General features: G+C 36.8%; 1 protein-coding gene across 12 annotated transcripts in view; it reads left to right on the top strand.

The window, feature by feature from the left end:
• Positions 1 to 12,071, top strand: part of LOC113058811 (ELKS/Rab6-interacting/CAST family member 1-like) — a 190,847-nt gene that overhangs the window by 23,860 nt on the left and 154,916 nt on the right. For 5 of the 12 annotated variants that reach the window (XM_026227093.1, XM_026227124.1, XM_026227102.1 and 2 more), the window contains exons 3-7: positions 1,729 to 2,145; positions 6,209 to 6,283; positions 7,318 to 7,473; positions 9,871 to 10,038; positions 10,541 to 10,708. In XM_026227093.1, coding sequence (XP_026082878.1) covers positions 1,729 to 2,145; positions 6,209 to 6,283; positions 7,318 to 7,473; positions 9,871 to 10,038; positions 10,541 to 10,708 — 984 coding nt within the window. Of the gene's footprint in view, positions 1 to 1,728; positions 2,146 to 6,208; positions 6,284 to 7,317; positions 7,474 to 8,032; positions 8,126 to 9,870; positions 10,039 to 10,540; positions 10,709 to 12,071 lie in introns of all 12 variants that reach the window. The other 7 variants (XM_026227115.1, XM_026227045.1, XM_026227063.1 and 4 more) reach the window with 2 other exon arrangements.

The following is a 12,071-nucleotide window of genomic DNA, read 5'->3' on the forward strand; positions in this document are numbered from 1 at the left end:
TAACATTAATTTAAGAACATAACTGCATAAATAAATAAATGCATTATATATTTTTCATTGTTTCTACCCCTCTCCCATCTGTCTCTTTCTCTCACTCTTTTCCGAACACACACACACACACACACACACACACACACACACACACACACACACTTGCACACTGCAGCCAGAGGAGACTAATGAATAATGTAGAGTCCTGTCTCTGTGGTGCCATTAGAAACTGTTGAGAATATAAAGTCAGTATTTATAGACTAACACAGCTATCAGTGTCTCTTTCTGAATATGTGTATGTATAATTCAAAACCTCTTACTTTAGACCATATATCACTTTTTTTTTATCAGAATATTACTTTATTTTGTGCATGAGGTGTAAGGTGTTAGGTGTCTGAAGTGCCTGTTTTGTGACACAAAGAGTAAAAAGGAAGTGACAGTACCTTCTGTTTTATGTCATAAGTTCATGAAGTTTGCTGTATTCATGCGTTAATCAGGCTTAAACATGCACAAAAATACGAAATACTACATCATTGACTACATTGTCATTGTACATGCCTAAATTGATCCACTCACTTTCTTGTTACACCTGAGTGTGTAGTTTTGGCAGTAATGTTTTCCTGCAGTCTAAGGGAAAAGGGTGCTTGTAACCATGGTGATGCCGGCAGACATATTCATGACTATTCTTAAATTCATGCCCTCTGGCCTTCCTGATCACCTCCTTTTACCTTCTCCTTGTTCCAGCGTCGCTCTAACTGCTTTTTCAGATAGCATGAATCCCTCTCCTCTGGGACTTGTTGTTTGGTGTGGTTGGAGAACGTGGCCTGTATTTACCCCGGGGTCTCTCTCTAGAGAGCTGCTCCAGGTGGATGTAATGGCCGTCTGTCTTTAGAGCTCTAAAAAGCGCTCAAACCCCCAGAGATTTAATGTCCTGAGTAGATTCGTACAGCTGAGAAAATTGAACAAATGTCTGGAGAAGTCACACAAGGTTTTAGAGAACTATTCATTTTGTGTGTGGATGAGAGTATAGCCTGTCATTATCTATCTGTAGCATTCATTCATTCATTCATTCATTATTTATTTATATTTGTTTTATTAGTGTCTTTTGTTTAGGTTTTATTTATTTATTTTTGTTTCTGTTCTTATTTGTTTTCATTCATTCATTGATGGTTGTTTTATTGGTGTTAAATGCATTTATTTATTTTCAGTTTTTATTTTATTTGTTTAGGTTTATGTATTTTCTTCATTCTTTGTCTTTCTTTATTTATGTATTCATTCATTTATTTCTTTTCATTCTTATATTCTTATTTTTGTACTTATGTTTTTGTCATTTGTTATTAGTTTATTTTGTTATTGTGTTATTTTATTTGTGTTTCATTCATTTATATTTGCCTTTATTTGTGTTTGTTTGCTTTTGGTTTTATTGTCTTTATATCTTATATACATATTTTTATTTCATTTACATTTTTATTTATTCATATCTGCTTTTTTAGGTTTTTGTATTTATTTTGTTATTTTTAACTTAAATTCAAACGTAAAAAAAAATATATATATACATTTTTTAAAAGTAATTAAACTGACAGACTTAATATATTTTTTTTTAAATGTGAGTTTATTCTTATATATTTTATCAGATTAAAATTGCCGGATAAAGCCAGAATTTTTGTATTCCTAGTTTGTTGCAAGCGTTCGTTATTTACATAAGCTTTATCTCTTATTCATTTGTTTTATCTGCAGCATCTCCAGATGACCATCCAGGCCCTCCAGGATGAGCTGCGGATCCAGAGAGATCTGAACCAGCTGTTCCAGCAGGACCCCAGCGTTCGTCCCGGCGAGCCCCTGACTGCCGAGCTGACCGAGGAGAACTTCCAGCGGCTGCACAGTGAGCATGAGCGGCAGGCCAAGGAACTGTTCCTCCTGAGGAGGACTCTTGAGGAGATGGAGCTGCGCATCGACACGCAGAAACAGACTCTCTGCGCTCGAGACGAATCCATCAAGAAGCTCCTGGAGATGTTGCAGAGCAAAGGGCTGTCGGCCAAGGCCAGCGAGGAGGACCACGAGCGGACACGGAGGCTGGCTGATGCTGAGATGCATATCCATCACCTGGAAAGCCTTTTGGAGCAGAGAGAGAAGGAAATGGTCTTGCTGAGGGAGGTGAGAGTGCTAGTGAATCTCAGAAAACCATCAAACCACACATATGCAACGTTTAACCCATTAAAGGGATAGTTCACCTAAAAATGAAAGTTTGCTGTTAATTTATTCCAAGATTTTTTTTCTTGAGTAGAACAGTACAGAAGATATGGTAACCTTTTACTTAAGGCTTTTATGTAAAATGCATTATTAATGGTTATTAAAGAGTTTAATACATTGTAATTATTCATAATTTGCTTTGTAATACATTTATATCTTTAAAATACATAGTGTAACAATGAATTGTTAAAGTGTATTGTTATATTGAAGTGTTATAATGTGTTAACTGTGGTTACAATTATTCATGTGATTGTACAATGAATTATAGGGTGCATTATAAGGTGTAATTAATGCGTGAAAACTACATTTATAATGCATTATACACAAAGGCTTTAAGTAAAGTGTTACAGAAGATTCGTCGCTGAAACTGTTGGTCGTTGTTGATTTTAAAAAAGGCAAGACAGCGGCTTCCCATTTTTTTAAAATAAAAAAGCATATCAAGAAAAACAAAATAAATACACATGGCTCTTGAAAATATATTGAGGTCTTATAAAGCAAAAACTGAACATAATTTACAAAATTATTAGCTGTAATCTCTTTTCTGCATACTTTCCGTTTTTGATCATAGACGTGAAAATGCACTAACCAAATGTAAATGGCTGTAATTCATGAATGCTTTGGAATATAGTTGGTAGGGGTGCTCCGATCATGATCGGCCGATCGTTAATGCGCATCTCGTCAGTAAAGCCGGTTCTCTAATCAGCGGTTAATTCCCTTAGGTGTGTGATTTCACATAGAGCAGCTGTTACTACACAGAGCCGTTGTTAATTGAGAAGATGCGCAAATAAACGCTGAAAATGAACGTGAATTTGCGCATCTTCTCAGTTAACAATGGCTCTGTGTAGTAACAGCTGCTCTATGTGAAATCACACACCAGATAGAATTTACTGCTGATTAGAGAACCGGCTTTAACGCATTAACGATCGGCCGATCATGATCGGAGCACCCCTAATAGTTGGTCTGTTTTTAAAGAAGACAATCAGCAGATTATTGCTGAAATTAGAAGTTTTAGTTTACTGCGAAGAAAATATAATGTATTAAGAAATATTATATATAAAACAAATATTTGTATTAAATATTTTGGAGATCATAAAATTTAAGCCATATTTCTGAGTAAGTTATGTTCCAAATTTGAAGTTGAAATCACAAAAATTGTGGTTCCTGTGGCATTTTGTTTAGGCGCTATACCAAAATAAAAAAAAAAACAAATGCAAAAGATTTTTTAAAAAGTATTTTACTGTTGCAAACTAATTTCTGCCACTGAATAAAAATTAATAAAAGGTAATTGCGACTTTTTATTTTGCAATTCTTTTTTCACAATTCTATTTTCAATTGTGAGCTATGAAGTCCAATTCTGAGTGGAAATTGCAATAGTGTGTTTTAAAAAGTAAGAAATGCAAAATAAAATGTCGTAATTGCCTTTAAAAAATTTATTCAGTGGCGGAAACGGGCTTCCATAAAAATACAAAAATTTCACAAATATGGACTCTTGAGACTCAGGCCTTTTCAACAATATGCGTTTCGTCAAGATTAGAATAAGTTTTGATGATAAAATATATAAACACTTGACACTGTAGAAGGAGGAGCCAGCAAAAATAATTTAAAGTACCATTTCCATGGTACCGCAATTTCTTAGTTAAAAAACGCTTTGACAGAATGAATTTAGAATTTTATAAAAAATCACTGACAGTCAAAAATATAGAAAAGTGTATACAAATCTACTATTCACTGGCATTAAATATCAACTTGGCAATTAAATGACTGTTGTGGACTGAATAACAGAACCAAACAGTTGCTCAGGGAACGATGCTGACAGCACATGGTCATTTATCCAGAGATGATTCGCAGTGAAATGTTTTTTGCTAAGGCTCCTAATTATGGTGATGATGAATCAAGAGCTCTAGATTAGTCATTTTAAACTGCTCCGGACGAGCAAGCTTACCGGGAGAGAGAGAGAGAGAGAAGGGAAACCTGTTAAAAACTGAAGGCATTGAACATTTGTTGCTATAGAAACGGGAGAGACTGAAAAGAACATTGATGAAAGGAGACACAGATGTTGCGGACTGCAAAAACTGTTAATGTGGCTGGAGACACATTTATCACATTAAGTTTAGGAGTTGATCTCAAGGAGTGAAGCTGACTGAAGTTTATTCAAGTTCAACTGAAATCCCCAGTCAGTTTTGTTACATAATAGAGTTTAGTTTGTAATACTTAACCTGCAACAGAATTAGCTTCCCTTGTGAATTTCTAATAGGCTTTTAGTGTAGCGGTTTTTGATTTATAAGAAAGATGAGACATTCATGTTTTGTTGACAGAAATATGGTCATACCTCAGATGTTGCAAGTTGCAAATCAGTTGGACTCATGGATGTGATGTGAGTTAATGTCCTTGATGAATCAAGCAACCATTTTAGTGCTTATGTGCAGTTTGTATCCCTTAATTTTTATTAGAATAAGATGCAATGCAGGCAGGAGGCTGTTATGCACTTTTCAAAGGAGTTCTGTCTGGCATTCCCTCTTTGTATTTTTGTCAGGCATCTTCTGAGACAGCCAGCAGTCAATAGCAGGACTTTAGCGAGGGTGACATCTAGTGACCAGTTAATAAAATGGCACAACCAACTCCATTGCACACACAGTCTATCACATTTTCTCAACTGGTTGCGAGAGACAATATGCAGGACTTTGAAAGGAATTTATAAAAAGAGCGTACAATTCTACACTCCTGTTGATAGGGACGGGAAGACATTTTTTTATTTTTTACTTATTTACAACCCTTTTTCTGTCAAATAATTTATTGTTTTTAAATAATATTTTATAGTCTATTACAGAAATTCAGTAAAACAGATTATTAGAATTTCAGGATGATTTTCAGAATGAACGTTCCCAGCCTAGTATATGGTTCTGTAGTCTCAGTGAGTTTAATGCCACTAGATGATGTGGTGCATGATGGAGCATTATAGGTGAAGTCTGGGCTAAACTAATGATTTGGACTGAGATCAGAAGAGCATTTTAGGTTATTTATTGGGGCCTCCAGTTGGACTTCAGAGAACACGGTGAAATAAACTAATAGCCCTTCTTTAATCTGGTGATTTCAAATTCTTTCTTTGCCAACGACATACTGGAACTGTTAGTAAAAACAGCCATGTCATGGAAAACTGTAATTTCCCCCTCTTTCGTTCTTTTAAAAGCATTTGGTGCATTAAATAAACATATTGTAATGTTCACACTGCGAACCTCCCTCCCAAAACCACCCAGATATTTCAGTGCCTCTTCTGTTTTCGGCAACTCTTAAAGGTGCAGTGGGAAAACAGCCCTAAATCACATGTTCCTAAGTAAACATAACACAGTCGTTGTATTTTCCATGAGCATTTTTGATTTCAGCAGTGTCATAACGTCCTGGGAACAGATAGTAATATTGTAGCTCTGTTAGATGTGATTGTGAATGTTATACAACAGCGTCTCTCAACAGTTACATTCCCTGAAGCACTGAAGCTCTGCTTTCCATATGTTTCCCATGACTCCACACGTGTAGATGCATGGCTGTTTTTCCATGCCTGTCTGTGTGCATTCATGTCTGATGGCTTTGGTGTTTGAATGATGATTTTGAGGTCTTTGATTTCCCGGAGGGTGCAGGCTGGCTGCATCTCTTTGTGTTTGGTGGACGTTGCATACACTCTATTTGTCAGCTGCTCGGTACATTATCTTTTTCATAAGGGACTCAGTCATGCATAAACACTCAAACCAGAGGACTGAAAGTGTCTCTTCTGCTTCAGATACAGTGATCTGAGTGTGCTGAGTTTATATTCTGGCCGCGTAAATCAGAAGTCTGGGTTATTTTATTATCAGCGTTTGAGCTGGACATAATGTGGAGTGGTATGGATCCACATCAACTGATGGCTGCCGGTAGAGGAAGCTGTTATTATCCTGTGGTTTCACCTCACGATCCTCGTCTCATGTTTTCTCCACAGGATCTCCACCGACGATTTGAGGGAGCTCCGGAATCTGCCAAAACCAAGGCACTGCAGACTGTCATCGAGATGAAGGCAAGTGTGTGTGTGTGTGCGTGTGTGTGTGTGCGTGCTTGTGTTTGTTCTAAGTAAATCCAAGAAAACTTTTGTGTCCTTTCTAAGTAGGACATGTTGCTTTACAAATAATGTTAACTAAAATACAACGTATTCCTGAAACTTTCATATTGGGCCAGTTTTATAATTGTAAACTTTATTAAGAATTTTTTTTCTCCCCCAAATAAATGTATGCTTTTATTTATCAAGGACTCTGATCGAAAGTGACAGTAAAGACATAATATTACATACGATTTCTGTTTCAGATAAATCCTGTTCTTTTGAACTTTGTTCATCAAAGATTCATGAAAAAAATATTAAGCAGCACAGCTGTTTTCAGCACTTTATTATTATCATTATTATTATTATTATTATTATTATAAAAATAATTCTGTATTTTGATCAAATAAATGCAGCCTTGGAGAACATAAGAGACTTCTCTCATACACATAAAATCTTACCCACTCAACTTTTGACAGTGTAACAGTGTATTTGTCCTCAGTATTTTTTGCACGTAAAAAAAAATTGAAAATGGTATTTTAAAATGTTTTGTATAGCAGAGACTCGAAGGGATCTATCGTATGTCTGCACAATATAATTTATCAACATTATTTTAATTTACTAGTATCTGCTAATATTGATTCATTATTAATGCAAACTCATTTCTCATATTTTTACATATTAGATTACCTTTGCTCAAAACGTTGCTTAATGCTCACATTCTCACTTAAAGTTTAAATGTAAATTTTTTTTAGAATTAAATTACAGTTAAATGTAGCAAATATCTCAAAATGAACATCCATTTTTTTTCTTACTGTGCATTATAAACTAGTGGTGCCCAACTACTGTGGCATTTCAAATCAGATTAATTTTAGTGTGCTTTTAAGCCATTTATAGGTTATCGACCGTAACATGAAAGTAGTTATTATATACATCCAAAAGTTAAAAACACTTCTGTATAAAAAAATAGACGGCTTTGTCTGTCTCCTCCTCAAACATCTCTGTGATCTCTGCAGGACTCTAAGATCAGCTCTCTGGAGCGCAGTCTGAGGGACCTGGAGGACGAGATACAGATGCTCAAGTCAAACGGGGCTCTCAGCACAGAGGAGAGGGAGGAGGAGATGAAACAGATGGAGGTCTACCGCAGTCACTCCAAGTTCATGAAGAACAAGGTAGAACCTGCGGCTCATGGAACTACAACTGGTGTTTTTTGTTTTTCTTTTAGTAGAGATTTGTTGTTTTTGACTCTTTGATAGGCTTGAGTATTACCAGGCATCGTGGTGCTGCTAATATTTATTTACTCTAGCACTAGTGTTATGGTATGGTGTGTATTGCAACTAGATAAAGAAGCCAAATTTTTCATTTGATCTGATCAAATCTGGTCACTTTTTTACCTGTTGCATTGTTTTTTTCTTTTTTCTTTTATAGTATTTGTTTTTGTTTATTTTTTTAAATATAAAAAAATATTAAGTGTACATTTTATTTTTATTCTCTAAAGTATTGCTTTTCTTTAGTAGACTTTCCATTTAGTTAATTCCCATTTTTATTGACATTCAATTGCAGCTAATTGGCTAAATCATAACCTCATGGCCTGTGCGGTGAATGCTGATTGGTTTGGTTGCTGATGACATCACCTGATCGTGGGTGATGTTTGGTTGGACGCAGGGTGTGCATGCGAGCTGGTGATTGGTGATTGGTGGTTGTTGCAGTAACAGCGCCCTCTCCTAACAGGTAGAGCAACTGAAGGACGAGCTGGCGCAGAGTGAAGCGCAGGGCGAGGAGCTGAAAAAGCGGGCGGCTGAGCTGCAGCAAGAGGTCTCTGCTGTAAGAAACCCAGAGAACCGGCTTAGAACACGCACAGCTCTGCTTCCCTCACCAGAGAGAGCCTCTGTCTCACCCACTCAGACCCCAGATAGAGATTCACTCTCAGCCCGCTTACTGACTGGCACTTTAGCTCAAGGCCTTTTTTTCTGCAAGAGATTCGCTGTTTTAATGTCTGATTCTTAGAAGACTTGAAGGCCAAGGTGAATTTATTATTTTAGACATTTTTTTATAACTATTTTCATATATTATTTATGCCTTCTGCTTAAAAGCTTTTTTTTGTAATTGAAAAAAAAAAAATCCACAATTTTTTAAGTAATTTTACCACATCCCCCATATTTTTTATTGTAACTCCAGGTGGTCTGGGAAAAAAAAAATCTACGTGCCCCTTGTTATCCGTAAGTATAATGGACAAGGAAAGTTTGTTGGGAAAAATAAAATTAGCTAATTTTGTGTTTGCGTACATCAAAATATAAATCTTATACTTTAAGTATTAATTTTATTTTAGAATTATTTAAATTACTTAAAATCAACAATAGTGTTCGTTTTGGGTAATAACAACACTGCCTGTATGTATCAGTTACATTTTCTGTATCGGTGCGTTCTCTCAATATTCTCAATAGTAGTGGTCAGTCAGTATACTGTAGGTTTTTTTTATACTGATTGACCACCTTTTTTTATTTACAATGCCACTTAAACAGAAATGAAAAAGAAAGTTATAGCAAATGTGCTCTTGGACACAAAGATAAACAGTCCCAACACTTGACAGGATGATCAGTGATTGGAGGGAACAGTGTGAAATGGTCAATAATATTCACTTTCGCGTCTCGACTGCATATCTGTAGCTGCCTGTCTTTACAATAACCAGATCAGTGGGCGGCAGCGGTTTAGGCCGGCGGCTGAAGTCTCAGGGTCTCTCTGATCAGGAAAGCAGAGTTGCCCAATGCTGTGCTGAAAGGTCGGACGCCACACTAGTCACCCACGGTGCTCTCACTTTCTTTCTCTCTCTCTTGTTTGTAGCGCTGGTTGGAGTAGAGCACTAATGTCCACAAGGCTTGATCTTTCTCTCTCTATCACTCTGAATTGTCTCTCTCACCATCTCTTGTGCCTGTGCACGCCTGTTTTTACTAGGGTGACTGGCAGCCAGTAGAGTTACAGCTTTAGGCCATGCTAACCTGCTATAGCTGCCCCAGTGCATGCTGGGAATGTCAACACTGTGTCTTTGTATTGGAGATGAACACTTGTCTGTTTTATAGCGTCTTAACTCTTTGTTTACTGTCTGTTTATGGAAAATGTATTTAAATTTGTACTTCATTTAAATGCTTGTGTATCTTGCAAGAATGATATTTTTGTGGAGGTTTGTTTTTGTAAAGAGTCTGAGCATTATGAGTTTCATGTGTCCATCTCCACCCTTTTTAACGCAATACATTATTTTCTATTTACAGGAATTGCTGTATGCTAAAATAACCTGGTAATGATGATCTGTGTTTCTGCAGTGTTTGATTCAACAGATTTGCTATTGAATTGGTCTAATATGTGTTTAGAATACCTTAAAACAGGGTAAATCAGACCTGTCACTACAGATTTCATTCTGTTTTATGATTTTAAGGTGAAACCTGGCTGCATTTACATTCTGCAAAGCCTTTTTCGGGGAGATTGTGTTTGAGATTTGACCAGAGCTTGGAGGTCTGGTTTGAAGGACAGTCTGAGTTTTCCACATACTTAGACCGAATGTTTGTCTTGCACAGATTGACCAGGTGAAGCAGGATCTCTCCAGGAAGGACACTGAGCTTTTGGGTCTGCAGACTAAACTGGAGATGCTTACCAATCAGTTTTCTGACAGCAAACAGCACGTCGATGTGCTCAAAGAGTCTCTCACCGCCAAAGAACAGCGTGCTGCCATCCTGCAGACTGAGGTAAGGGTTACGTTATAGCAATGAATTAGTATTGTATGGTTGTATAAAAAAAGAAATTCCCATATTTGTGAATTACATTTCCCCATATATATATATACTATTTTAATTATAAATGTAGTAAAATACAATTTGTGTATTTTATACAAGCTTTATATTCCATTTTTTTGTGTTGATGAAATATTGTATTTTATGTATTTCCCTGCCTGACCATTAGGGGGAACTGTTGTATTAAACATGTTATTTGGCTGTTGTGAAATTGAATGAGTATGAAGTGTTTTTTTTGTGTGTGCTAATTCTGTTGTTAGTCTATCATCACACTTTTTCTAATAATCCAGTGTTACCAGTGTCAGCATACGATTCATAGAGTTTAGCTGACGGTTAATGTGCCCCTGACTGGCCAAGTGTTACTGGGTTCCTGTACATTGTCATGAATAATAGTGTTTTAATGTACAATAAGTGTCAGTTCATGCATCTGGATGAGCTTTGTGCTTGTGTATTTCAGGTTGATGCTCTGCGTTTACGTCTGGAGGAGAAGGAGGCTACGCTTAATAAAAAGAGCAAGCAGATTCAGGAAATGTCAGAGGAGAAGGGCACCCTGAACGGAGAAATTCACGACCTCAAAGACATGCTTGACGTCAAGGAGCGCAAGGTCATCGTGCTTCAGAAGAAGGTAAATGAAAATTGATTGTTGCCTAAAATCGACTCACTCTGGGTAGGAAATAAAACATTGTGGTCAAAAAAAACTTTTGCATTGCGGCAGTGGTGTATGCATTTGTAAACATCATTGTGCCCTACAAACAGCTGTCATTTTCTCCTCCTGAACATAGATGGCACTGTTAGGCCACGTTTGACGAGCTCTGGCAAAATGCTTGAGACCAGCCTCACCAAACATCCCTTTGTGTAAATTTAGGATTTCTAAAAGTAGGGAAAAGTTGTGTTTGTGATGGCGACGGAGTCTCCTGTTCTCAGAAATGACACACACAGGCCGTTAACTCAGGCTAACTATGGGCCTTATACGTCTGTTCTGCATCTTTCATATCCATGCAACAGCTGTTTGCTTCTCCCTCGAACCCACGTCAGATATACAGGAAGCTGTAGGTTTCGCCGTTCCCGCCGACATCGCTTTTCATCGTCGATATTTAGGGTGCAGCTTTGAACTTCATTTCACAATTTACAATCTTTGACAGAAATCTGCACTCAAACGGTGCCAGGTCCAAACTATCACTGACATGTTTTGAGCTCGTCGTACCATACTCTTTGAGTTTGTCAGAGGCTGTTTCCATATGGATTGTCTGTAGCTGGTCGTCCCATGAGGCAATGCTTCGGCGGTCAAATCCGAATATCAGTTTCAGTTCTTCTGTGCTGAGATCAAACAAGCCCCCCGTCTGCAGGCTCATTAATCTTGAGTTAGGGATAGTCTGAGTGCAGAGAACCCACCGTGAGCTCACCTTTATTGGGAAAACAGGAAGTTGTGGATCTCTCTAATGGACATTCCAGGGATAATGTTGCAAATCATGCTCCTAAGATCACTGTAACTTGTGTCATATGTTATTTTATAACCAAGTTTCCCCAAAAAAGCACATGGATCATTTGCTATAAAATAGAACTCAAGTATGTTTGCTTGAATGGCTAAAAGCTCTACCTCTTTGAATTATGCTCCTTGTTTACAGGAAGTGGCTGTTGACTGATAATCGTTACCTTGGAAGACCTTTTAAAGTTGTAAATTGTGATGTTTTTTTTTCTTCTTTCCTTATACATTCTATAACTTTAGGATATCGCTCCAAAGTCAAATGCTTGCAAAAGTTTTTTTTTTTTTTTATTGTATTTTTTTTTTTATAATTAAAATAATTTACACCTGCACAATATGCACACACACACACACACACACATAGTATTTTAAGGCTTTTGTAAATTTGAAACTAATTTTTTGTATACTTCTAATATACTTCCATGTTTTATTAAAGTGAATTGTGTTAAAAATAAGAAAGCTCAATTTCCATCACATATAAACAGATATAGTTATAATATAAAAC

Source organism: Carassius auratus, chromosome 4 (genome assembly GCF_003368295.1).
Source record: "Carassius auratus strain Wakin chromosome 4, ASM336829v1, whole genome shotgun sequence".
NCBI lineage: Eukaryota > Metazoa > Chordata > Actinopteri > Cypriniformes > Cyprinidae > Carassius > Carassius auratus.